The sequence below is a fragment of the Venustampulla echinocandica genome (genome assembly GCF_003357145.1).
Source record: "Venustampulla echinocandica strain BP 5553 chromosome Unknown scaffold_0, whole genome shotgun sequence".
NCBI classification, from domain to species: domain Eukaryota; kingdom Fungi; phylum Ascomycota; class Leotiomycetes; order Helotiales; family Pleuroascaceae; genus Venustampulla; species Venustampulla echinocandica.
This window is the reverse complement of record NW_022474205.1, coordinates 1436017-1463507: the sequence shown is the minus strand read 5'-3', so window position 1 is coordinate 1463507 and position 27491 is coordinate 1436017. Positions and strand designations below refer to the sequence as shown.

General features: G+C 49.9%; 6 protein-coding genes across 6 annotated transcripts; 2 read left to right on the top strand and 4 right to left on the bottom strand.

The window, feature by feature from the left end:
• Positions 1-178: 178 nt before the first annotated feature.
• BP5553_00455 (p-loop containing nucleoside triphosphate hydrolase) lies at positions 179-5552 on the bottom strand (the record flags this gene model as incomplete). Its single annotated transcript, XM_032009078.1, has 3 exons — positions 179-357; positions 416-4952; positions 5019-5552. 3 exons carry the CDS (start codon positions 5550-5552, stop codon positions 179-181), a joined length of 5250 nt encoding a protein of 1749 aa, XP_031873132.1.
• Positions 5553-7250: 1698 nt separating this feature from the next.
• BP5553_00454 (putative ABC transporter ATP-binding protein ARB1) lies at positions 7251-9236 on the bottom strand (the record flags this gene model as incomplete). Its single annotated transcript, XM_032009077.1, has 3 exons — positions 7251-7377; positions 7433-8574; positions 8625-9236. The coding sequence occupies 3 exons, from the start codon at positions 9234-9236 to the stop codon at positions 7251-7253; spliced, it is 1881 nt and encodes a 626-aa protein (XP_031873131.1).
• A 3370-nt stretch (positions 9237-12606) lies between these two features.
• BP5553_00453 (Family A G protein-coupled receptor-like protein) lies at positions 12607-13867 on the top strand (the record flags this gene model as incomplete). The annotated part of the gene is made up of 2 exons (XM_032009076.1): positions 12607-13122; positions 13193-13867. 2 exons carry the CDS (start codon positions 12607-12609, stop codon positions 13865-13867), a joined length of 1191 nt encoding a protein of 396 aa, XP_031873130.1.
• A 526-nt stretch (positions 13868-14393) lies between these two features.
• Positions 14394-18422, bottom strand: BP5553_00452 (Structural maintenance of chromosomes protein; the record flags this gene model as incomplete). Its single annotated transcript, XM_032009075.1, has 5 exons — positions 14394-14411; positions 14470-15144; positions 15195-18168; positions 18225-18318; positions 18392-18422. 5 exons carry the CDS (start codon positions 18420-18422, stop codon positions 14394-14396), a joined length of 3792 nt encoding a protein of 1263 aa, XP_031873129.1.
• Positions 18423-19354: 932 nt separating this feature from the next.
• Positions 19355-21082, top strand: BP5553_00451 (Uncharacterized protein; the record flags this gene model as incomplete). Its single annotated transcript, XM_032009074.1, has 1 exon — positions 19355-21082. The coding sequence occupies one exon, from the start codon at positions 19355-19357 to the stop codon at positions 21080-21082; it is 1728 nt and encodes a 575-aa protein (XP_031873128.1).
• Positions 21083-21759: 677 nt separating this feature from the next.
• On the bottom strand, positions 21760-23728 carry BP5553_00450 (WD40 repeat-like protein; the record flags this gene model as incomplete). Its single annotated transcript, XM_032009073.1, has 3 exons — positions 21760-23123; positions 23177-23304; positions 23400-23728. 3 exons carry the CDS (start codon positions 23726-23728, stop codon positions 21760-21762), a joined length of 1821 nt encoding a protein of 606 aa, XP_031873127.1.
• Positions 23729-27491: the final 3763 nt, after the last annotated feature.

The window sequence follows — 27491 nt, the reverse complement described above, 5'->3', positions numbered from 1 at the left end:
AAGCAAAACCCCCCTATAAGTATAATACAATGTCCTATGTTTCCCTTAAATCTCTAATGCTCTTGAATTCCACACCTTGCTTCAGACCTAGCCCACGATGTAACTATGCTTTTTCCCTTCAATGCATCTCTAACAATCGCTCCAAAAAGAATCTGCGCGATATATCAATGAAAAAAAATTAGCCCATGTCCACATCCCCATCGGCCATCGCGAGTCTTTGCTTCGCTGTCTTGGCTTTCTTTCCGCCAGCTTTACGGGGCTTCTTTCCCTTAGCTCCCAAAGCGGCGTCGCCTGACCCTGGGATAGGAGTCGCAGCTCCGGATGGTCTATTGGAACCGTCGTCAAAATGACCTTCCCCTGTAGAGTTGTATTAGCAAACGTTCAGATGATCCAAAACAGGAAGAGTTTAACATACCTTCATGATACAAATCCTCTAAGCTCCCTCCGGTTTCTGCCTTACGCTTTCTGCCTTTGCCTTTCTTGCCAACTACTGGCTCCTTAGCCTCTTGAGCAGCGAGTTCGGCCTCTTTTCGTTCAATCTCAGCAGCCTCGTCATCATCGACGAGCCACATGGCGATATCCTTGGTACGGTTCTCCTTGCTCCTCGTGTTGAAGTCGACACCAGCACCACCGGTCATAACAACCTTTTGCACCTCTTCCTTCTGGAGGGCACGCTTCCTGATACGCTCTTCGATTGTACCGCGAGTAATCATACGGTACACAGTAACCTGCCTGGTTTGTCCGAGACGATGGGCTCTGTCCATAGCCTGAGAATCAATGGTTGGATTCCAGTCGGAGTCGTAGAAGATGACAGTGTCTGCACTGGTCAAGTTGATTCCCAAACCTCCAGCTCTCGTACTCAGCAGGAATATGAAAATCTCAGGTCTAGTCTGGAAATCATGGACCGTATCTCTTCGATCTTCCAGCTTAGTAGAACCGTCGAGACGGAGATATTTGTAGTTGCGGTATGTGAGATACTCTTCCATCAAGTCGATCATGCGCGTCATTTGGAAATAGAGCAATACTCGGTGACCACCTTCCTTAAGTTTGAACAGAAGTTCATCAAGCTTAGCCAGTTTGCCGGAATCAGTGACGAAGCGTCGCATCGAAGGCACAAGAATATTGGTGAAGCGTTGCTTCTCGGAGGTCGGCGCTGGGAGCATCTTGGTGGGTGGATAGAAGGTTGGCGGTATCTTCGCCGTGACCAAAGCCTTCTCCTCTACAGGCGAAGGACCGTAGAGCGCTCTTCGCACAGGCATGTTGAACATGAGATTTTCCTTCTCAATGATAGCCCCCGGACTGGAGCAAAAGACCTCGATTGGAGGTGCAGAAGCCGCAGGTCGACCACATTGCTCAAGTCGGCCAACTCCAGAGTTCGCCCAGGAAGTCTTGGCAACATTGAAAAGCTTATTGAGGTAGCCCTCATTTGTGACCTCAGCAAGCGCCTTGCGCTCTTGGCGATCGACAATGCGAAGCATGGCATGGGACGGGGTAAAGTTCTTCTCCTCCTCCTCGTCATAAATGACATTCAAGGTGTCAAGTCGACGGGGTTTTTGGGCAAGTTCTACAGCACGATTAAAGACGCTTTTGCGGCCCGCCGCGGACACTTCCTTTGCAGATGTATCCGAAAACTTCAGCCAAGAGAAAGCACCGTTCCCGTCTGCATTCTCGAGAATATTTTCGGGGTTCCAGACATTCATCAATTGTTCCAGATATCGGCTATTGAAGCCTGCCTTCTCATTGTCGTCTCCAGGCAAATCGAGTCTACCACCTTCTCTCCAGATCAACTTTGGCAAACAATACTCAATCAGGTTCCTGGTCGAGTAGCCCACATTAATATTAGGGCCCTCGCGCATGAAGGATGCCGTCTCGGCAAAATAGCCAAAAGAGAAGGGCGACGTAGTTTCAGCCCTCTGGAAAAGGTCAGGATGATTGCAGACTTTGCGGAATTGCATGACCAAATTCATGAGCGTGCCGGTGTCATTATCGTCTCCAACGGTCGCCTTCTCGATAAGATCCATAATACTAATCTGGTTACGGAGGTTCGTGTAATAGGCCCGTTGACGATAAGTCAGGTCGCAGAAGATATCAAGCTCGATCTTATCACCAAGCTCCTTTTGAACATGCTTCTTGACACGACGAAGCATAAACGGCTTCAGGATCATGTGTAGCCGCTTGAGTTGATCTTCATTGAGTTTCGTGTTACTCTGAGCATGACTTTCGATATCCTTGGAGAACCACTCGCTGAACTCATCATGAGAGTCGAACAAACTTGGCATGATGAAATGAAGGAGGGCCCACAGCTCTTGCATATTGTTTTGAATCGGGGTACCGGTAAGCAACAGACGATTGCGGCAGTGGAACCCAAGTAAACTCTTCCATCTCGAACTTTGGGAGCTCTTGATTGCCTGTGCCTCGTCAAGAATCATATACTGCCACTTCATCTTCTGGAAGTAGTTGACATCAGAGACGACGAGTTGGTATGATGTGACCAGGACATGGAAAGGAGCATCTTGCGTGTACGTGATGTGCTTTCTATCCCAAAATTTTCGCAGAACTTTTCGATCCGCAGCTGTGCCCCAATAAGGCAAGACCTTGAGAGTTGGGACGAATTTAGCAATCTCTTGTTGCCAATTGTGAAGGGTCGAAGCTGGTGCAACCACGAGGAAAGGCCCCCAGATCCCGTGCTTTTCCGCAAGATAGGCCATGACCGAGATAGACTGAACAGTCTTACCCAAGCCCATCTCATCGGCCAAAATACCGTTGATGCCCTGCTCGTACAAGTTGACCAGCCAATTGAGACCCTTGAGTTGGTACTCTTTGAGTTGGGCCTGAAGCATCTTGGGTTGTTCGATATCAACATCGCCCATCCCTGCAGGGTTTTGGAAATTCATCTCGCCTTCCTCGTCCATATCCGGGCCCTCATCTTGTTTGTTGAATGCTCTGGCCTTGTTTTGGGCCTCTTGGATGGCGTTCTGGGCATTGGCCATTGCAGCAGCTGTCAGAGCAGATTCGTCCTCGGCGTCGAAATCCAGATCCTCAAAATTAGTGACCTTGGCACCCACGGTGCCATGGGAAACATCGATAGTCGGCCCTTTCGGGTGTCCAGGCGTAGCTCCAGCAGCGGCAGCGACATCGGGATGATCCGTTGACCGTTCGACCTCATCCGTTTTGATCTTCTTTCCAATGAAATGGGAGTATAGCTCGGTCTGAGAGATAAGAAAGTTGAGTTTCCTCTTCTGCCTATTGGCTTCTCGATCAGCCTCTGCTTTCTTGGCATTCTCGATCTCCTGCTTCTCAGCTGCTCGTCGAAGGTCGCGTTCTTCACGTTCGTTCCTTTTCCAGAACGACATCATCTCACGCATGACACGCTTTGCTCTAGCCTGGAGGTCCTTGGTGCCCTTATTTGTTCGGAGTTGCCAACGCTTGGCTTCTTTCGAGGCCAGGATAGCAGTCTTCTTCAAATTCGATACTCTTGTGGCATAGGATTCTGCTGCGAGTTTGTAGACTTTGTTGACGTCTTTCCGAGCAAGATCCCGCCATATCTGATCATATATTTGGTTATAGCCCTTTGAAACGTAAGGCTCAAAGGCAGGGGGCTCCTCTTTAGGTTCCTTTGGTTCTTTAACCTTGAGTCTGATCTTGGTTGGAGGCTCGTCTTTTACTGGGGGAGGTGGTGGAGGCTCTTCCCCAGCGTCGATAGCAGCCTGGGCAGCTTCAGCGGAATCCTTCTCGGCTTGCTTCTGTTCTTTGGATTTTCGTAATCGAGCACCACCGCGCTTCGACTTCGTTTTCGGCGGTTGGGCTTCGGCGTCTGCAGTTGGGAATGTAGACATCATGCCACCAGATAGGTTGGGCTCGAGGGGCGAGCCAGCTTTCATGTCTAGTCGCTTGTCACCCCTTTGGAGAATGAGCTTGGTCTGTTGAGCCTTCTTCTCAGCTCTCAGCGCCTCGCGGATGAACTTCTGTCTCTCTTCTTCATCCCGCGCTTCCTGGGCCTTTGCCAGTGCCAGCTGCTTCTGCTCCATGTTGGTGGTAATGGTCTTTTCCCGGCGACGCTTCCTCTGCATGTCCTTCTTCCGCTCCTTCTCGGCCTGAACTTCTTTCTCCTGTACAGCTGTAACGGCCGCATCGGCGTGGATATCTCTGTATCGCTGCTCGCCCAAAAGCGCATGTCGAGTAAGCTTGCCGGCCATCGCTTGCGTGAAATTCCTCCGCCGCTGTTTGACTTTACCCAGCTCGGCCTTTTCCACGTCAAGCTTCCGTTTTAGGCCCCGTGCTTGGAAGAGCTTCTTGTCCACCTCATAATCAGGCATATCGGCATCACTAGCCTCTGCATCAAGCTGGGCCGCCAGAGCAGCTATCTCCTTTTCTTGCTCCTTCAATACTTTAGGCTTTGGAGAATTTTTCTTGGCTTCGCCGTTGGCCTTTCGCTTTGCGGGTATTCGAGACGCGATAGGGGTGGGTGCCGGAGGGGCCGTTGACTGCTGAGAGCTCTCTCGCGACATCGATTCTGGGGCAGGAGGTGGAGGCAATGGTTGTTTTGATGGCTTTCGACCTTTCGTGACGGTAGGGGTCAGGGTGGGCTTAGGGGGAGGTTCGGCACTCGAGAGAATACTCGAGAATGACATTGGATCTGCTGTTCTACTGGGAGTCTGCGAACCTCGTAAGTGGGAAATTTTGGGAGGTCTGGGGTGAGAGACGCGAACCGTTGTAGGGACAGCTGGCTCTTGCTTCAGCGACGGCCCTGCCATAGCCACTCCATTCTGCCTTGCGACTGGTGAGGCCATCGCGGCCGCGCTCGGCGATTGGGATACTGGCCGACCTTGGGGATGGGAATGCGAGATGGGTGATGGCGGTGGGAAGGTGCTGGATACCGGCGATGTATGTGACCCGTTATAGTATTTCGGTGCATCCGCCGAGGGCGGTGGGAAGGTGTATGGGTCTCGGTTCTGGAAAGTCCGGGTTAGAATTTAACACATCGGAATATGCCTGAGCTCTGAGAATCATTTTCTTACCTGGGGTGTCTGGGCCTGGACGTTGCCCTCCGAAGGCCGTCTCTCGCCCGAATCCGAAGTCGGATCGTAATAGTTACTGACGGGTTTGTCGCGTGCGGCGGGTTGGGTTTGGGCTTGGGGCTGATAATCGTTGTGATATGTCGCTGATGGCGTCGTCGAGGCCAAGGGCATGGGCGAAGTAGGATGGCCAGGGATGTGAGAAGCGCCTGGCATCGACATCGGCATCTGCAGAGGAGCAGGAGCAGGAGCAGGAGCAGGCGTTGGCGGATGGTATGAATTGTTCGCGAATTGAGGCCGCGGGTGGGTGCCGTTGGTTGGGGAGAAGGAAGAACGCGATGGAGGTTGCGAGTGAGATTGGGATTGCGATTGATGATCAGCGTGGGTTTGGGTTTGGGTTGGAGAGCGAGCGGCGTCGTAGGGGCGACTGTTTGAGCTTGAGCTACTCGCCCCGTTGATGTTCAACCTCTCTCTCTCGCGCCGACCACCGTCATCCTCGTCCTCGTGCGGCCGTTGCATCACCGTGGAGTGGTACATTGAGTCCATTCACCGCGCCCGGTTCCCTACCACTGCAACTTGCAACTGCAACTTCAACTTCAGCTTCCGAAGGCGACGGGATGCCTTGCGTGGATGGGATCACCGCTCCATAGAAAGGGCCGGCAGTATAGTATAGTTGTTTGGGCGGGGGAGGGAGGTTTGCTTTGCTTTGCTTTGTTTTGCTGGCAGTACGCAGGGCGGGTGGCAGAACTAGGGTTTTTACTATTTGACTTTTGGGGGCGTGAGAAACCCGCGATGTGGTAGGATGGGTGGGTGTTGGGGGTTGTTGGTGATGATGATGATGTTGTTGATGGGATATATTTCTGGGTGTTGTTGGGGGAAGTCTAGGAGAAATCGAAATAGAAATAGGGAGAATGGGGAGAATAAGAAATGGGGAGATGGGAGGAACGCGAGTCGGCGGGCAGGACGGGGAGAAGGAAAGTCTTTGTGTGTCGTGCGCGCGCGCTTTTGGGGGGGGAAGGGGAATCTGGATTGCGCGCAGCGGCGGCGGGCCGGAGACTCTGGCGATGTCGAAAAAGTCAAAGAACGGCGAGAAGATGTAATAATAGTCGAGCGATGCGGTGCTGGGTGCAAGGTACCGGGTACGGGGAATGCGGCTGCCGGGTGCATACAACGCGCGTGTAGCAGGTACATGTACAGTACATATGGTAGGTACCTGGTAAAGTACATTGCTTTGTGGATGTTCATTACTACGCACTCACTTATTACACAGCTGTAGACTAGGTACCTAGGTAGAGGAGATATGTTATTATTCGCAGGTGCATAGGGAAGATGATCATACATATTTGTTGCTCGACAGTCAGCACAGCCAAAGGGCCAAAAGGCCACGTTCTACTGTTTTGCATCTCCAGATTGACATTATGCCCCTTCGATACCGTACTCCGTCACTTAGTACTTGTACCTGTACCTGCACCTGCACCTGTACTTGGACCACCGAAACAACTACTATTTTTATTTATCTCCTACTACCAGACTATTCTCTCCTCTACTCTCTGCCCTCTATGATCTCCCTTAATATTAATAAATATAATATAAATGCTTTTTGCCCTAATTCCCTTCCTCCCTCCCTATGCACTAGCAATGTACTTACTTAGCTCAATGAGTTACAACGTTTGGCTTTGCCGAAAGCGGTAAGGCGCCAACCAGCCAATATAAACCATAGCGCCAATTTTCATCTACTTCGTAAGATCTCCAATTTTCCGCTTCTCGTGCTTCGCCACCCGAGGAGCGTCCAACAAAGTGTGCCCGTCAGCATTGGGATTGATCTGTTTGAGCGCCCCCTTTTGTATTCCTCAGTACATCAGGGACCGTGGAGTACGGATGCAGTGGGCAGCGCCCAACCCGCCTCAACACTCCACCAAACACCACCAACAGACAGTGGCCACTACCACCATCACAATCACAATCACGCATCTCTGCAAATTAATTATTATCTGCCTGAAAGCCCTATCATTCAATATCGACAAAATCAATTAATGACACGCCTCTAAAATCACAAGCATTCTATCCCACCACCCTAAGCATCCAGCAAGGTGTTCTTGCCAATGCCCTCGACCCTCCCCGCGAGGTTTTCTCGCGGAGAAGTCAATGTACGGAGTATATATGCTGGCATATTGCACCACGTGCCCGGCCCAGAATGCAATTCAACTTTTGGTTCCTTCCAGCTTGGTACTGTATCTAGACTGCACCTGCCGCCACCATCTTCTTCCTCAGGTGGTTCTTATACTCCCCAATAGTGCCATCCCATCGGTGGATGGACTGGTGCTCGCACACCATGATATCCTTTGCAATCTTATCGAGCAATCTAGAGTTCGGTTAGTAAGAGTGATACTAATCATCGGGATTAGGGCGCAGCATACCTGAAATCGTGAGAAACAACAACAACACCGCCAGTGAACGCATTGATGGCATCCGCCAAACTGTCGATCGTCGGGATATCCAAGCCGTTGGTAGGCTCATCCAACAGAAGCATATTGGGCCCGTCAATAGCCAAAAGAGCGAACACGATACGGGATTTCTGGCCCTCGGATAAGGTGCCCATCAAGGCCGTTTGAGACTCGCCGCTGAGGCCATACTTTCCGAGCTGCTGTCTCCAGTACTGGTAATCCTGACTCTTGTCGGAATACTTGTCTCGGACGAAGTCGAGAGCGGACTTGGTGAGGTCTAGCTGCTCGGCGGAATGTTGACTGTACACGCCCATCTTCAAGTGAGTGTGGCGCGAGACGACACCCCCTGTGGGTGAAAGCTTGCCTGTCATGAGCTTCAGTAGAGTTGACTTTCCAACACCGTTAGGCCCGACCAGGGCTGTTCGAGAGTCCATATCCACACCAAGATCCAGATGGCGGTAGAGATCGTCCTTTGGATCACCAGAGTAGGAGAAGGTGACATCGTCGAATGACAGCACTGGGGGGGGAAGTTTTTCAACGTCCGCGAATCGGAACGTGAAGACACGATCGTGGGCGACGGGCTGGATGAAACCATCTGCCTCCATCTTGTCCAAAATCTTCTGTCGGGACTTGGCCTGCCTGACCAAGTTGGCGTAGGTACCGGCCGACGCGATGAATTTCTTGATGTGAACAATTTCGTCTTGTTGTTTATGGTAGGCCTTCATTTGGTTGGTCTCCTGCTCATTTCGCGTCTTCGAGTATGAATCGTAGTTACCACCATAGTACATGAGCTTTCTATCTCTCATATCGATCATGGTCGTGCAGACGCCGTTCAGGAAATCCATACTGTGGGAAACAAGAACCAAGGTGCGGTCCCATTTCTTCAGGTATTCCTCGAGCCACACACATGCCTCGAGATCCAAATGTGCCGTCGGGTCATCGAGTAAGAGAAGGGAAGGCTTGACAAAGAGAGCCTTGGCCAAGGCCACACGCATACGCCACCCACCGGACATATCTTTCGTTTTCTTTGTGATGGTCTTTTTGTTGAACCCAAGACCGGTGAGAATGAGAGATGCGCGCGTTGCAAAGGTGGACGGATCCATGGTTTCCATACGCTGCTTCGTGTTAGCATTGTGCAGAGGGTATGGGTAGTGGCAACACCTACCTCATAAAGATCCATGAGAACCGGGCTCTCAGGTCCATCATCTTCCAGAATTTGCTCCGCTTGCTTGTCGAGTCTGTCCATCTCGTTTTCTGCTTCCCTCACAACCCATTCCAGCGCGCCCAACTCACTAGGTGGGGCACCCTCATTGAGCAAGTATATGTCGATGTGGTCTGGGATGGGAAATTCGCGCTTGGCGAGAGACTTCAAAAATGTCGACTTGCCACAGCCGTTCTCTCCGAGGAGACCATACCTCTTACCGTAGGTAAGTTCGAGAGTAGTATCGGTGATGAGGACCCGACCGTGGAAGACCAGCGAGATGGATGTCATCTTGACATCTCGACTTTGCTTGAGGGAGCTGAGAACGCCGGTGGTGACACGATCGGAGAGACCGTGCTTGTCCATCTGTTCCGCCAGTCTCTTCACCTCCGCCATGTTCTTCGAGGAGGTTGCGGCATCGGCATCGACCAGAGGCGGCGTATCGTCGCCGGCGACTGAAGAGGCGCCTGAAGCAGTCTTTGACCCCGCCTTGGATCTCGAGGCGACCGTCTTCTTGGGAAGCTTGCCCTCTGCGGCTCTTTTGGCGTCGCGCGCGGCTTTGGATGCGGAAACCATGTTTGCTGTTTTGCGTTGTGGCTATTTGAAATGTCAAAACAACGATTCCTCCGCTGCAGAATAGGGTCGAGGATGCGAAGTTCGAGGGGGGCAAATACAGGTGGGGGAATTTTAAGGCTTGTGACGCTAACTTTAGCGACCCAAAAGATTTCAGGCGGTACTTACGTAGGAGCACTCGAGGACCGTACCTCTGACGGCTGTCTAGTACGAGTCGGGGATCGAGGATCGTCGCGAGGGGGCTTATAAACCCTATCGATGCAAAAAGCAGGATCTTCTGGTCTCCTGTTCTTCGGGGCGGCGGAGGATGTTGGTTATAATAATGAAAATTCGGAATGCCGTTCGCAATCTTTATCGTGCTCTCGGTTCTGCGGGGTTGTTTTCTCAACTTCCAATCGCAGCGCACGAATCTCCCATCAGCCTGACGTAGGTGGCACGTGATTCGGGCTGGGCTGGCTGGCTTGGTTTCGCCATCCGATCTGCAGTTTCTATTGTTAAAAGTCCAAATACTTTACATCAACTGCCAAGGTATTATCCTGCAAGAACAGCCTTTGAAAATCCTCAAGTTTAATGCTGTCCTAGACACGCGCAAGTGCGAGTGAGAAGGGCCACAAGTCTTTGGGCGAACGTCCAGATCTAGGTACCTGCCTGGGTACATACCTATGTTACTTCGTATCGCCCCATCCGTTGTCGCTATCCATTTCCCTTTCGAAGACTCGGTCTGTTATGACCCTCACACTTGCAGGAGATACATAGCTCAGTCCGCAGATTCTATTATTCAATGCATCTTACTGTGTTAATTTAATTTACTTGGGCATAAAATTGCAGTCAACATTATCAAACCAGGCCTGTCGAGGTCAGGATGTCACGTGTCACATGTCACACACGTGACTACGATATTAACCGTCGGTCTTTGAGTTGGGTTGGTAGCTTGGATATTCCTCGGTTTATGTGGTTCTGTTTCATCAGCTAATTCGAGTGCCTTCATTTTTCAAACTGCCTGCAAACAAGTGTATTAATTTAACCCATGAGTTTATCTGTGGCTATGCCAGTTTCAACCCCGCGCAGTAAGCCTTGCGCATGCTCCCATTAGGCTGCCACCGCTGGATTTACGTGATGGTTTATTCTCTTAAGCTACATTATCTGCCTCGTCCTTCCTTTTAAATCCGTACATTAATCTTCAGTAAATAAAACTCCTCCATCGAGATTCATCATGGCTTCCCCATTGGGCCAACAAGTGTTCCGGACCGCATGTCTTTTCCAAGCAGTAGTGGCACTACCAATTATGCTCGTAAATGGAGACAGGGCATATTCGGAACTACTCATCTCTGGCTATCACAACGATTACAGATTCGTGTTGGTTCTCCATATCCTAACCGTTTTCATAATCTAGATTGCTAATGTTGCACGTGGAACAGAAAGGCGCTATTCTTCAGCTTCATGGCGGCGGCGGTACTCTTCATTATCATTGTCCAGCGGTATTCGGCGACCACGAAATTGATTACGTTTTATCTTGAGAGCGCGAAGTCTGGGCTAGCAACCAGCTTTTGGTTATGGGTGCTACTCGACATCATTCTTCTGCCTCCTCGGGGTCGACTGCCCAAGAGTAGTATGATTGCTAGGGCTAGTGTTAGTGCAGTTATACTTCTGTAGGTTTACTCCATATCTTACCGGCATCCCAGATTTTAATAGATGGAAAATATTTTACTGGCTAACAGATTGGTGTGAATCAGAGGCTTGTATTATCCTACATGGGTATATGCGTACGTAACCAAGAACCGTGGAGAAGCATCTCCTGACTCAGAGAGGGAGGCAGGGAATGAAGAAGGGGAGAGGGCACCATTGTTAGGAACAATAGACTGGTAGGTCAGTTGATCAGCCCTAACAAGATATATGGTTTCAGAGACAGAAGTAGAAGAGACTGTTTTGACACTGAAAAGTAAGTCGGAAAATATTGAGAGACCCAAACAAGATCCACACAGAAGGGCTTGTCATTCTCGTCGCCTACTCCGTATGTCTCCGTCGGGCTCCCACGGTTGGTGGCCACCACCCAGACAGCAAACAATAAATAACAAACAACCAACGGGTTAGCCTGTGATATAACAATTGCCCGCACGGCTATTGCCACATTCCGGTATCAAGAGGAGACTAAAAATAGCTAAGGTAGGCAGCCATACTCGAGTACTCGAGTCCCAAGAAATGCAAGCCATCCACAAGATTCCACGTGGAACTCCATGATCCGCGGTTTCAACAATGCACGTCAACTACTGAGCACGCCCTCGTCTCCTGGCATATGTGTCTCGCATACGCATACGCATACAAATGCGTACCGGAGATTCCCGGGCGCCGGGTTCACGAGTCGCAGAACTCCAGAACATGCCTCAAGTAAACAGCCGGAGTCAATGTCGCCTGCAAAGGCTTAACAGCCATAACAATAGCGTATGAAGCACTATGATTCCGCTCCTACTCGTACGGCGGTAACGCTAGACAGTAATAATAGCCCATTTCTGCATTGATCCTTTCCAACGACGCCGAACCGTGTATCGCCCCTATCGCCTCGTGGCGTTTTCTTCTCTTCAGCTCGCATAACGCCCACCAGCCAGCCCGCCAGCCCGCCAGCCAGCATCCAACAGTGCATAACCGTCGTCCCCAAGAGGATACCTACAGCGCAAACAAAACTTTGAATGGGATGTGAAATCATGTGAATCAAATGATGAATCGCACTCTAGTAATATGCGGGGTTTTGTGTTGATTTGCCTTGCCTTGCCTTGTTTTGTTTCGGTTAGATCTTCGCCGATTGGAGCTGCCATCGTATTGTGCTCGAGCCTCGAGGAGGAGCTGGGAACACCCGCGTCTCGAGCACAATGCGCGTTGTTGGTTGTCCGTTATTCGCTGTCAGTCGTTGTCTCCCCGCGCCGTGCAAGTCCACGGCCCTCAGGAGTCCAGGCGCGCCCCAAACATGTGCAGATCGGGAATCGCTTCGGCCCTTGTTTTGCTTATTATGCCTGCTTGTCGTCGATTCTGGACCAGGATAACGTTGCACTGCGACCTCTATGGACTGTGCATTTATACACTCCGATGTCCATGTCCATGTCCATGTCCCGCTACTCCAATCCGTCTTCAAAAGTATGTATACTGTCTCGTCCTAGTACCAGTCCTGGTACCTATGGCAAGCGGGTGCTCTCGGCCAATACTTTGTGCTTTTTCTTGCCTGGCGATCTCTTGAATGCTTTCTGAATATCCTCTGTACTCTCTCCAAACAAACATATATAAGGAACTCGTTCCGGGCATCTTAGGTCTCTAGGTCACGCCATTCCTCGATGAAGCCATCGCCATCCCTTTCTCGCTTCACCAGCTTCACGCCACGATAAACATGGCGCTTGATGCCGAGTCTGGCACCTTATCGCCCCTCCCAGATGTTCTATCGCATGGCCTAGTAGCGGTCTCAACCTTTGGACTCCTCTCCTTCTTCTGCTCCACCTCGCTCTTCTGCTATATAACATGGCGCCTCATCTCATGGCACCGTTATTCGCGAGTAAAAGCACCCACCAACCAATTCCTCCTCCTCATCTACCACCTCCTCTTCGCCGACATCCAGCAAGCCTGTGCTTTTATGCTGAACGTTGGGGCCTTACGGAATAATGCGATTCTCGTCGGCACGCCACTCTGCTTTGCCCAAGGCTGGTTCGTCTCGACCGGTGATCTAGCGAGCAGCGTCTTTATCTGCGCCATTGCAGTGCATACATTTTTCTCAGTGGTGAAGAATTACAGATTGCCCACGAAAGCATTCTACTGCGCCATTGCCGGCTGCTGGACTTTTATATATTCAATGGCTGCCATTGGGCCCATAATCCACGGCAGGAACTTCTACGTGCGAGCCGCCGCTTGGGTAAACTTAACTTCTCCTAATCTTCTAATTCCCAGTCAGTATCCAGCAGCTGACAATTTGAATTACACAGTGCTGGATCAACCAAGCCTATGGAAGAGAGCGCCTCTGGCTGCACTACTTCTGGATCTTCGTAGCTATGTTCTCCACCATCCTCATCTACACATTCGTCTACATCTGGCTACGCGCAAAAAGCCGAGCCGGCGACATCTCCAAGCAAACCGTCCACGGCGCAACGCCCCTCATGATCCTGTACCCACTCATCTACACCGTCTGCACGGCGCCTCTCGCCTCGCTACGTATCTACGCCCTAGCCGGCCACACCGTCTCGCTGGGCTGGTTCTGCATGGCCGGAACGATGATAGCTTGTAACGGCTGGCTGGACGTTTTATTATACGCCAGCACGAGGGCAGATATCGTGTTCGCTGAACTTCCACCCAGCGAAGAGACTGGCCTAGGGACATTTGTTTTCATGGGCAGAAGCCTGCAGGAGCCGGGAATGGCAGTGTCGCAGGGAGTCCAGAGCGAGAGCCGCATCGGGTTTGCGAGGAAGAGTCAGGAGAGTGTTAATACTGAACGTCTATATTCCATGGGCAATATTAGCATCAAGGGCGAGGTGATAGTCACCACTACGTCCGTTGGGGATGCATCTATCGGCCGGAGTAGGCTGGGTAATGAGACGACGGCTAGTAGTGAACCTATGAGCACGACTTGGGATATGCGGAGTAAGAAGAGCAGTGAGAGCTAGAGGTTTAGGGGGATTGGTCAAGGGGCGTTTTGGTTTTCGAGGTATAAATATGGGGGATGTGGAAAGGATATTATGACGGCGTTCATATACCCCATAGGAGGTTTAAGTGTTTATTTCTAATGCATAAAAAAATGTATATGTAATTGTGAGCTTTGTGGATGCCTTTCGATGTCGACCTACTTAGTTATATTTCATCTCGTAGTCTACAAGCTTTCACATCACTCCTTGGCAATCATTGCCAATCAGCAACCGAATGACCTGTGATACGGGGAGGAGAGGAATCTGTTAGGGAAAATAAAGATTTGTATCGTTTTCAAGTCCGAAAGCGTAACATATAATTCATGGATATCCTGCCTGTTTTCACCAAAGCTCATATACAGGAATGCGAAGCAAGACATCTCATTAGCCATCATGTAAAACAGAGTAAGCCAGCAAAAAAGTGTTTCCTTAGCCCAATCCTCGAGAAAAATGTACACTATAGCTATTGCCCACCATAACCCTTCGCGCATGAAAATACCTGTTTTAATCATACGTATTTCCGCAACTATAACATTAGTTAGTATGGAGATATCCTGCAATAGAAGCAATATGGATGAACTTACATCAAGTGTTAAAGTTTTGGAGCTATTCGCCTCCTGGTCCCTAAACACACCGACTAAACTCTCACTCCCTTGGAACAACCCCGTCTTCAAACTAATGACGATGAACTGCATCCCAGGCCCTGCATGCTCACGGATGTAATTCCTGATCTTCTCCACATTGGCATTGTCAAGCGCGGCATCAACTTCGTCCAGCACGAAGAAAGGACTAGGTTGGTATGAATGGACAGCAAATAGAAGAGCAAGAGCAGCCATAGTCTTCTCGCCACCAGAGAGATGTTCCATGTCGCGGAAACGCTTTAGAGGAGGCATGGCATGGTACTTGATGCCAGAAAGATACGGTGCATCGCCGTCCTCGGTGTCAAGATAGGCTTGGCCGCCAAGAGGGTATGCGGCAGAGCGTGTGAGATCCTTGTAGACGTGGGAGATCTGCTCTGAGATGTGCGAGAATGCCTTGTTGAATAGTTCAAAACGCCTTTCTTTGACATCGTTGAAGGCATCGCGGGATTGTTTGGCCGCGCGTCGAGCATCCTCGAAATCTTTCTCTGTGGATTTGAGACGAGCCTCAACGCCATCCAGGCGATCAATAGCGCGCATGTTTGGGTTGAGTTTTTCAAGCTCCGAGTTCAAGTCTGTTATCTTCTGTAACAGCTGCTCTTCGACGGTGTCATCATCAGGCTAGTCATTGTCAATATATTGTCTATCCTGCTGAGAAGAGGATTTCTTACCGTTTTGAGCTCCTCGTCAAGACTTTCAAACTGGACATCAATTCCGTAGTCCTTCGCCATATCTTGGGGAGCTTCATCATCCTCATATTCATCAACATCCATTGCATCAGGATCCGTCTGCAGAATGTTCTCTTCAACAGGGAGGGTGTCAAGCCTCCGTGACTGTTCCGTTAAGGGGATGGTAATCTGCTCAAGCTTGCAACGTCGCAACAGGGCATATCTACCTGCACTGTTCCGCTGCACCTCAGTCTCCAAGGCCGTAATAGCTTTGGTACGATTATCGATCTCTTTGGTGCGTCTCTGGACCTCCGCTCGGGCCTGATTTACCTTTTCATTTTTCGCAGCCAGCCTCTCCTTTTGCTTGTGGAGGTCGTCTTCTAACTCGGTAACCTGGGCTCTATCCACATCAATCGCATCTTCGAGGTCAGTCTTCTCGGCGGTGTACGTTTGTATGTCTTCCTCGAAGCTGCCAATCTGTGCCTCCATCTTCTTCACCCGAGTATCTATATCCTGAAATTTGGCCATCTCCCAATTAAGATTCTGCTCCAGTCTCTTTTTCTGAACCTCGAAGGCATTCTTCTTCTCAGCCGCTTCTTGCTCCAGACTACCTTGTTGTGCTTCATAACTTCGAATGTCAGAGTAACCCAGTCGCTGGCAGAATTTGGAGAATATGTCATCTTCAACCTTCGAAACAGCGTCCTGAAACTTCTGAACAGTTTCCTGGATTCGGGCAAGCTCGGTTTCCTTCTCCTTGTGCTTAGGCTTCATCTCAGCTAGCTGACGCTTCTCGTGGCTCAACTCTTTCTTCCTGCTAGCCAGGTTTTGCTCAAAAGCTGCTAATTCGCCCTTTGCGTACGATAGGCGTTGCTCGAGCCCCGTAAGGTCGTTCTGCAAAATCTCCTCAGCCGCGCCCCTGCGGCCGACATTAGGCAACGCTTCAATTTGGTCTCGTAGTTTCTGCTGTTGCTTCCTAAGAATTTCAACGTCTTGATCTTCAAATTTGCGCTTATTACCCCTTTCTGGACCCCGACCACCCGTCATCAAACCGGCCTTATGAATCACGAAGCCCTCCAGAGTGACAGCTTTGACTTGGATGCCTTTCTTGTAGCAAATCTGTTTGGCAGTTGGTAGATCATCACAAACAATCGAGCTTCCACAAGCATAAGCCATGGCACGTTCAAGGGATGAATCGAAATCGATAGTGTCAATAGTCAGGCGGGCCTTAGATAAGCTTTTCAAACTCGAGTCCACGGCTGAAACCTTGATATTATCGAGGGGAATGAAAGTCATTGGCGAGAAGCGCTGGTCCTTTAGGTACTGAACACATTCTGTGCCGGTTTTCTCTGTATCCACAATGACCGAGTCGAAGTCTCGCCCAAGCGCCGTAATGACAGCTTCGTCGAATTTCTTTTGCTTTGGCTTGCAAAGCTCTCCGATACGGCCCCGAACGCCAGGAAATATGCGCTTCAAGGATATGACCATCTCCCGTGTTCGTGCTTCCTTGTCGTTCTGTCTCATACCAGCATCGGCCTCATGGAGCGCCTTCAAAATCTCTTGAAGCTTTTCATCGAGTTCTGTACGCAGTTGATTTACGCGGACACGTTCGGATTGAATGTTGTTGAATTCTCTCTTCTTTGTGTCAATATCCTTCGTAATTTCTTTCACGGTCGCCCTGGTAGCCTCCTTTCGCTCTTCGATGGACTTCACTTCGCCTTGTAGCTTTTGAACTGAAACTTCAAATGACTCCACTTTTCCTTTCAAACTATTGAACGTGACCTCGTCGGTCTTCATTTGGCGTACGAGATTGTCCAACTTGGACTGGTTGCTGGAGGTCTTTGCAACGACTTGAGATCTGAGAACATTATATTCCTTCAGATCAGCTTCGCTGAGCTGCCTGCCCTGCTTCTTCAATGTTTCCTCCCACTGGGCCTGGAATTGTTTCTGCGCTTTCTCCACAATACCGAGCTGTTTCTTGGAATCCTGGATTTTGGCCTGATTATCATCCCGTTCTCTGGACAGCCCCTCAAGTCTCCGGCGGAGCTTCTCAACTTGGTTGGTGGTGAGTTCCACTTTTTCGTCAATGGGTACCAAGCTATTCTCCTTCTCTTCAATATCCCTTTCCTTGTTCTTAATACTGCGCTCAACTTTACTGACGTCTCTTGTCACCTTGGATGATACTTGCCTAGCCTCCTCTAGTTGCTTCTCATATTTCTCTAGTCCACGGCGGAACTCCTTCAAGTTTTGCTGGTGCTCCTCAATGCTCGCGCTAGATTCTTCCATTACGCGCTGGAAATGATACAGTTTCCAGAGAATATGTTGGACAATAGCATCATCTCTCTCATCTTGCTTGTTCTGAAAGGCTTCGGCTTCTTTCTTCTGTTCCTGGTATTGCTTTATCTCCGAGTTGATACCACGCCGACGGTGAAGGTTGTAATTCTGGTTCTCCGCCGCTTGTTCTGCCTCTTCCTGCAACCGCTCGTATTCGGCCTTATACTCTAGACTGCCGGAAACCATTTCAATGAGTCGAGTGAGATCCTTTGGCGACTGCGAGGCAATCTGCTCAACATCGCCCTGGAAGACCAAGAAATTCCGGGCTTTAATGAGGATATTTTCCGATTCTAGGGCCTCGTTGTACTGCTGGGCAGTAACAACGCGGTCATTGATGCGATATTCGCTCGCGCCCTGGTTCGTGATGGCGCGTTTCCATTTCTGCTCATCACCAGCGTCATCCTCGTACACCGCCATAACCCAAGCGCTTTTCGGATCATTGCGGGCAGGCCTCTGCGACTGCGACTCCTCATCATCGCCCTCTGCATCGCCATTCGCGTGTCCATTTATAGCGGGTGCGGCAGCGGATCCGTCGTCATTAATTTTCGAGGTCTTCAAAACTCGGCCACGGTAAACAAGGTCGCGGAGATGGGTTGAACGAAGGTGGGATGATTTGATGCCAAGAACAAAAGAGATAGCATCCATACTGTTGGTCCAATTAGCAAGACAGTCTCCTTAGAAGAGAGGAAGAGGTGTGCATACGAATTAGACTTCCCAGAGCCATTAGGACCGATAATGGAGGTGAAGTATGAATCGCCTAGGAGAAGTACATGGTGGCCCTTATAGGACTTGAAATCTAAATCATCATGAGCAACATATTCTATAATCGAATGCGACTGCGACTGCGACTGCGACTGCGGCTAGCTTACTGAAAAGTTCGAGGCGGATAAGCTTCCCCATATTGTGCTATACGCGTTCGCGCAGCGATGGGGGTTGATGGAGGGGCGCACGCGCTCCGACGGGTTTAATTGTGCGCCTGGCAATCAGCTCCCCTCGCTGGCTGGCGCCGTGGGTTTAAAAGAACGAGTAATTGATTTGCCAGCGCGTGGGCGTAGGTGATTGTGGTTGCGCTCGAGGACGTGGTCTGTCTAAAAGTACATCGTATATCGTTCCTCCACTCCACAACGCGATCCTCGAGCGAAACGCGTGTGCGGATCGCAGTGGAGCAGGGCAGTGATGCATCACGTGACACATATGTTCCCAGGACGCGCAGGGATTGTTTCAAGTGGATCTTCCAGCACGAAACCATGACGGAATGAGCTGCAACTACTTTCGATAGCTCTACAGAGGTATAAACTTCACTATACAGTACTCTATAACAAGGTACCTTGGTAAGTAGGCACTTAGGTACACTTACACTTACACTAGAGGCACCTCATATTTCATGCCCGTTGCTTCAGCTTGCCCAAGGACAGACACAAGCTGGCACCGGTATTGCGTACCGTGTCTGGACAGACCGTTCCCAGCCTATCATTTCTTCACGATCTGGATTCCGCCCATTCCAACCACTGACACTCTGAACACCTCGAACATCCTCACCCACATCTAGAGCACCAAAGCCTAATTAGCCCAGGATTTCCTTATCGACAAGCTGTTTATTCCGTTCAGGTGGGCCGATTTGCTGCGCCGTCGCCCGCGTGCAACCGCCTCTGTCCTTGTGTCTGTGATCACTGGGACACACTTCCGCTTCTTTGATAAAGCTGCCTGCTAGCTGACCTTGTGAGTAATCCCTCCCCTCTAGGCGGTGCCCTTAAGCTTCGTGTAAATGGCATCCTTCAACCTCGGCACTCTCTCTCTTTCTCTCTCTCCAAGTTGTTGCGCAGGACAAAATCATGGCTGACGGCTTGGTTCTCAGGGGAGGAAGCGTGCTCCGTCGAGTTTCCTTTGGAGTTACTTCCTCAACAGTACACAAGCGCACGCTATCCGAGATGTCAGATCCAATACCCATACCGGGCGCGAAATCGAGGTCGGAGCCAGCGATCGATACCAACAGTCTCTCGCCAGACCTACCGCGAGCGCCCATCGCGACTTCGATAGGGTCTTCTCCCTCTGAAGGCAGCAAGACGCCGATTCTCGATGCCTCCACGCCGGGTAGCCCGCGACTTTCGCGAAATCCATCGTTCTCTGGCAGCAGCTCATATCAGGAAGACTGGGATGCATTTCCTCCTTTAGACAGGCTCACGGTCTTCGACTTGTTGGACAATTTTGCTCTCCCTCAACAACTGGAGAAGCTTCAGAGGAATATACACGTCCAGACGGAAAAGGTCAGAAGGCAGAGGGATGCGTTGAAGACTAAAGGAACACATGCGAAAGACCGTGTGGTTGAACAATGGCGGAGGCGGGTCCCTCCAGCAGACGAGCAGTTGGAGAAATATAGGAAGAGGATGCGCACGAGCGTTGACAGACTTGGAGAACGTTGGAATGACACAAAGATCGTCACTGCCAGAGAGAAGGTGGCATTCATCTGCGGAGTTTTGAACGTGCTCATCAGTGGATACTTGATAGGCGGCTATCCAGAGTATTTCCATTGGTGGTACACGGTTCAGCTCCTCTACTTCATGCCCGTCCGATTCTACACATACCACAAGAGAGGCTACCATTACTTTCTTGCGGACCTCTGCTACTTCGTCAACCTCCTCTGCCTCTGTACGATATGGATTTTCCCGAAATCCAAACGGCTCTTCATCAGCACCTACTGTTTAGCCATGGGAAACAACGCTGTCGCGATTGCTATGTGGAGGAACTCGATGGTTTTCCATAGTTTCGACAAGATTACCAGCCTATTCATCCACATAATGCCCTGCGTAACACTTCATTGTCTAGTCCACCTTTACCCCCCGGAATTGCAAGAAACCCAATTCCCAGCAATCTGGAAAATCAAGACATCGCCTCCTGGCTCGAAAACACACTACTCCCTGATCGCCATGACGTTATGGTCAACTATCCCATACGCATTCTGGCAGCTCTCCTACCACTTCATGATCACCGTCCGCCGCCGCGAAAAGATCGCCGCCGGCCGCCCAACATCCTTCACCTGGCTCCGCAAGTCCTACTCCAAAGCCTGGATCGGAAAGCTCGTCCTCTCACTCCCCAACTCACTACAAGAACCCGCATTCATGCTCATCCAATACTCCTACGCCGTCCTCACCATGCTCCCCTGCCCCCTCTGGTTTTACTACCGCTACGCCTCAGCCACCTTCCTCATGGCCGTCTTTTGCTGGTCCGTATACAACGGCGCGACATACTACATCGATGTCTTTGGCAAACGCTTCCAGAACGAGATGGAGGCTATGAAGAGGGAGGTGCAGAAATGGCAGAGTAGTCCGGACATGACTAGTCCTATATTGACACCGAAAATCGAACCCGGTGGAGAATTAGGCGCGTTGTTAGAGACGGATCCAGAGAATGGGAATGGAAATGGAAATGGGAGCGCCCACGACAGGAGTACGAGCGTGGATAAGATCCCGTTGTTGAACGAACAGGTTGGCGGTGCCACAGGAATTGACGATGGGGCTAAGACCGTTGCACGGGAAAGGAAGATTGGAGATTTACCAGCGTGATTTGCGACTCTGTTTTTGCGTTTATCTGTCTTAACTGGCTTTAATAATTTGTACAAATCGTGGATCGTGGATGTGTGGATGATAGCGTGTCTTTACCCCTGTTTATCCTACTGTCACTATTTTCGAAAGCTATATATATATACCATGAGGGGTTGTCATTCAGTAGGAAGCGAAGGATATACCACAGGCGTTCACGGCGAAACTTTATTGATCCTCATTTTGCTTGCTAGCTGTACGAAGTATTTGGGAACTAAATCCATTTATTCATTGGTGGGAATCTCTAAGTAGTTGAGATTTAATTTCTATCGCAATTGATCGTTTTGCAAGCAAGCAAAAGCAACCTTTGCTTTCGTACACACCTATCGCCCAGCTGAATGGGGGGAATGATTCAGCAAGAAAAACTTCATCGTACATGCTAATGCCTCCCCGCGCCAGTGTGCTGCTATGCTTCCGTGAGATCATGAGAAAACCTTGAAATCGCTGCAAAATTCAATCCGCTTCCTGCAGATGTGCCCGCTCATCGATGCCATAATGCCCCAGCCCCAGTGTCCCTGAAAAAGCGAGTCCAATTCCGTGGAGTTGGAAGTCACCGTAAAACGCCAGTAATGCAAACGCCGATGTGCGTCATCCCTCATCGTCTTATTTTGTGGTGAATGGGTCCGTACTGGCCCATACTTTCACCTTATTACACCCCAATCGCCAAGTCTCCCCCCGCCTCCAGCATCGGCATCGTCTCTTAATCCTGGTTTCCTGCCAAATATATTCCAGAACCGCAATGTCTCATCCCCAGCACCGGTGACCACTACTCGGCCATCGGGACTCATAGCCAGATAGAGGACTCGGTAAGTATGCCCCGTCAAGCTAACAACTTGGGTCATATTCGGATACTTCCAGACCACAATTTGGTTCTGTGAATAGCCATGCGTGGAGACGATCTCATTGGAGTTCTTGGACCATGCGAGGTTACAGACTTGCGATCCAGTATCGACTTCTTGGATTTTGTCGCCTCTTAATGTGTCGTGGAAAATGATGCGACGGTCTGCAGTTCCGCCACCAGATGCAAGAAGACCTCGCTGATGTGGTGACCAGGCTATGGCTTTTACGGCAGCCGTGTGGTCACTAAATTTCCACAGTGGAGTTTCAGAAAGCTTGTCCCAGACCATGAGCTTGTTATCGTTTCCACCCGAGGCAAGTTGCCCATCGTCGCAGTTCCAGCGCAGACCACAAACCTCCTGCTTGTGCCCAACTAACTTTCGGAGCCATTGGTCAGGAGCACGTACATCGCGGTGGTAGATGAGTCGGTCCCGGGATCCAGACGTGAGAATATGGTCATTCCAAGCCAGCGAGCCAACACGTGCGGTGTGACCGGTCATGGTTCGTAGTCTCCGTACCCGTTCTGCGTCCCAAATTTGAACAAGGCCTTTGCCTGTACCGATCGCAATATGTGAGCCACGTTGTATCCAGGATACACTTGTTACGGTGTCGTCTTGCAATTCACAGAGTTTATTAACTCGGCCAGATTCCGAATTCCACATATAGACGCAACTTCCCAAGCCAACCCCCAGAATATTACTGCTCCCCCAATCTACAAGATTGAGGTAGAAATCGTCGGCTAAATCAGGTGCATCGAGAACTTTGTAGGGTACTTTGCTAACTGCCCGCGGTTGCTTTCGATGGTTCAGCAGCATTTGTTGACTGCCGAATCGAACGGGTGATAAACTGTATAACTCTGATCTAGAGTCAAGATTCGGTCCATGGCGACTTTGAGGTGTTCTTGAGGGTGTAGGATGGCCAGCGATATTGGTATGGTGCCGCGGCGATATGTAGGTAAAGAGGTTCTTGTGAGGAGTCGAGGGCGTTAAAGACACAGGTAGTGAAGTATTAGAGCTATTATTAGGTGGTGTACGGGACCGAGTAGGATCGTGGCTTGTAGTCGAATGATTCGTATCTGGCGAAATGTTCGGTGGTGTAGGTTGTGGGATGGTCGTGTCGAATATTTCGGTCCGAAGCAGCGTTGAAAACGTGCGGTTGGCTTCTTCAGCTGTGGGCGTTCATTAGCAGGTGAAGGCAATTTGAAATTCACCTCAGACTTACTCTTTTGGAAGTCAAGCTCCCCATGGGGGGTGCGTTTCTTTTGCTTCGAGGGCGTCGCTGGAGAGCCATCCTCATGGAGTAAACTGAAGCCAGCTTGCAGATCTTGACCTTCTCGATTTGGTATGAATCTGACATGGTCAGCACTGGGGAACTCTTCATTCATTTTCCTGCCTCCAGCGGTACAGTATTGGTCCTCCACCCCTTTAAAGATGAGAGTGCTTACCTGTCACCATAGACTCTTTGGCGCTTCCTGCTTGGACTCCCTGCGGACCCAGTATCCCTATGCCTTCCGGCATCCTCGAATTCCTTCAAAAGAGCTTTGTTCAACGCATTTGGATCGATAGAATCGACACCAGCAACTCCACCCGCTCGCTCGCCTCGCATATTGCCGTCGTATGCTCTCTTGTCCGACCTCCTCCTTTCTGTTGTTGCTGGTGGAGGGGTCGCGCTGCGGGGTGGGGTCGAAACCGGTGGTATGTTTACGGCATTCGAAGACTCTGAGGCATGTGTAGGCGGGTTAGGAGATCTAGACGTCTCCTCGCCGGTAGCCATCTTAACAGGAAGCTAGCACGGCAAAGGAGAGGTCTTGTCAAATAGCACGGCGTGTCGACGTGCGCAAATCCAGGGTCAACTCTCGATTTATCACCTGTGGAAACCACCTAACAGGCCGGATTGTATATCGCAAGGTTCCCGTTGTTCGTGCAACGCAATAGCTCGTTCCTTCGCAGATCGCGGAGCGATGGATTCCAGCTTGTTGACTTTTGTTGCCCTGCCACCTGCTATCGGGGTCTCAGCTTCGTGGTGCAGCAATGCGGTTGTAGGGAATTGTCGAATTCGCAGGCCTTCTCAAGCTGCCATTATCTCAGATATCACAGCAACAGGTCTTGCGCGCAGCACACCAGTTCCCCGCGGGACAATTGAAGGGCTGGCGTCGTGGTTGTAATTGTCTTGTTGTTTATACAAGATCGGGGGGTCTAGGGGACTTGATGTTCATCAACTGCAGGTCACGCTAGCCGGATCTGGAGGTGTACGAAGTATGGAGGCAGACGAACAGACAACTTCAGGAACAGCAACTTTGAATCGATGGCACAAAATGGAGAGGAAGTCATGTCAATGTGTTGAGAAGACGATGTGAATGTCTACGCCTTTGATCCAGACAGCAGCCCAAGTCCTCCCTCTGTCTCACGAACTACCAAGAGGCCCAACTGGTGGCCACTCGTCGCGGTCTGCCACTGGTCCAACTCGTTATATCGCGACTTCCTCGTCCTTCTAGGGACGGAGGTCGATGCACGGCCGCAGTAACATCAAAACAAATCGCCCAGAAAGGCAAAAAACGTTTCATCCATTCTGTGCCTGCGCTGCTTTGTTATGAAGCAGACGCAGCAGCCAAACGCGAAACCCAACCTCGCGACTGGACGCGGTCGCATCAGGGGCTGGCAGCGGTGGCCTCATTGGCCGTGGGCGCTGCAGGCGCGTAAAGGGGTTCCTTCGCCGTCTCCTTTGGTACATTGGCTGGGCGCTACAACGCACATCCCGTGCATATCACAACAACACCGCGCGTGGTTTCAAGCGCATCGTGTATATTATATATACGCTAGATGTATGCCTGCATCCGCTGTTTTGTTGATTTCGGTTCATTGGGTTGCGGGAGTCTCCCGCGGACCCCAAGGAGCTAAGACCATCACAGTTCTTCCCCCGTCTGCCGGCGTGAAGTCCAGTCCAGTCCAGTCCGTGATGGATCCCATAAATACAAATGCCAGGTACACCAGCCACTAGTTTCGGATGTTGCCGGATTCCTTCTTCCAAAGAGTTTAGCTACTGTGAAACGTTGCTAAGTCTATCGTTGTGGAATGATATCTCATTCCCCTTTTTCCTGCTTTTTTACACTCCAAACGGCTTCTATTCCCTGACGCAGCTCGATATGCAATGCGCGAATAGGAACAGAAAGGTCTGCTATAACACTATATCGCCTACAACAGATTTTGGTCTGGGAAAGGCTATATGCAATGTTTTTCTCTTGTGAAAGGCCAGCGTCCGAAAGGAGAAAGGAGTTCAGCAAGACGTCGATATATTTTCAATCCAAAATATGCCTATTCTAGCCCTTTGTTTGGCCTCCAACAGCAGCTTCCCAGATATCCGCCTCCGAAATGAATGTGGATATCCAAAGCGCAACACCCATTGTGTTTACCACTAGAATATCCACCCATGCGTCTATCCGAGGAATTCATTTGGGGGCCATGCATTTCTCGCCCCCAGCGAACTTCATGGATGATCGAACCCCCAACTATTTAATACGCAGAAAAGTATTATACGATTTCATGCACCCCACTGGCCCTGTCACCGTTAGCCAGCGTGGAGATCACTCTACATCTCCAGATATTTGCCAGTGGGATGGCCAAAAGTTAGCTATCTTTGCAACCAAAGACCTTGAATTCTCTATTACAGCAGCGCGATTTATGCCAACAACAGATCTAGCTTCCTTCCAAATCAAAGAATAAAGTAGCTGCAACCTATACATTAATTGCTGTGCATTTCTTGGGTCTTATCAATTTCCTATGTCTTGTTAATGCAAGTTGAATCCACAAAGCCAGCGTCCAAGGCTGGCCAGGAACCCCCACACCATGGACCTAGACATACGAAATAGCCCGCTGATCAATTCATATGCGGCAATTGTAGGCAGCAGGGTCACACTGTGTCAACTTGCAATAGCCTTCAGGATGAGCACGGGTTTATTAATGCTTGTCAATTTTATGGTTCATGGGTCTTGTCAATTTCTTGAATCTTGTCATTTTCTTAGGTCTTTGTCAATTTCGTTAATCAAGCCTGTTTCTTGAGCCAAGCCGGTTTCTTGAGTCAAGCCCAATTATTCATCTTTATTGACGAAGACCCCTCGTCTCTTCATGTCTTCAAACGTCTCGTCAATGCGAGCCTCGTAATAGAATGGCTTTCTCTTGTACTCGTCGCCATTTGGCGGGATGAACAGTGGTGGCGCCATATTTGTGTGCTTACTGTTGCCGTGGTTGTTTCTACATGGAACCTGGGAGTTTGGAAACCTCGAGTGGGCAGATTCAAGAGATTGCGCGGTCTGTTGACGGCGGGCACACCTTTGAGAAATACTCGTGATATCCTTTGCTAACTTTGGATCCGGATTTCAACCAGTTCAGAAATCCAATAATCATTCGCTACAAGGCATGACCATAATAATCTTATATACCACAAGTTTTAAGATTGGCATATTTACTCCGGCTAGTTTGAAGAACTGGGCTCATGTCGCAAGCTTCGCTCGCCATCTTACATCCCTCTTCAAGACCAAGACTAAATACAAATCGCGCGTTCAGACTAGGGGCAGGCTAGTAGATAAAAGAAGCACCGGTACCAACGGTCTCGAAGCTACGTCTGAAAATTATTACTTATCTTACAGATCACCTAGTATATCTAAGACCCCGCAGCGGATAATCCCCATGAAATATGGAGTTGTAGCCATTAAATATTATCCTCAAACCGGGACGTGGCTGGGTGGTATACTTTTAGTATGATGCCTTCATGGCCCGCAGGGAGGGGGAGATCTTTCCGGGGGCTTGATTATGAACAACTTTTTAAACCCATCCTGGATATACATACCCAATCTAGTCAATTTCGCCTACTATGATCATACGACCTAATATGCATTCACCTTGGAAATTGGTATCCGTTCTGGTGCCTCAATACATTTATTATTATTAAGGACACTATAAATTCTAGTACTTTTTATATTGGTTCTGGTAAGGTGATAGTCGAGTGCGAAAATGGGTCATGTTATAACTGTAGAAGAGGGAAATGTGCATTTGATACCTTGAGCTGCCAAGCGTACAGTTTTCTACGCTTATCGCCCTCCCAGGACCCACAATCCGCTTGTAGGCCTTCTGCCACTACTATTGTCGCCAAAAAAGAAAAGTAGAAAGAAAAGAGACACAGTCTCCCAGAAATGAATAAATATTCCAAAAAATTAGACCAGCACACAAAAAGGAATTCCGTGCCAGGGAGTCGAACCCTGCGCTACCGCGACCAATCTGTGAATTCACATGAGAGGCGGAAATGTTACCGATACACCAGCACGGATGTTATTGGATTGTTGTATGGTGAGTATGTTATTTTGGTTTATTAAGGTGCGATAAGTCAAGCGAGATTTCCGAGACACTAACAGACAGTCCTGAATTGGGAGAGCTATACGAACTAGGCACAGTACATGCGCATTATTGGTTAATACCACTTGTTTGAGTTCATAATTAAGTTAAAACGGTATCTCTCTTCTATATGTACATGAGATACTGATAGA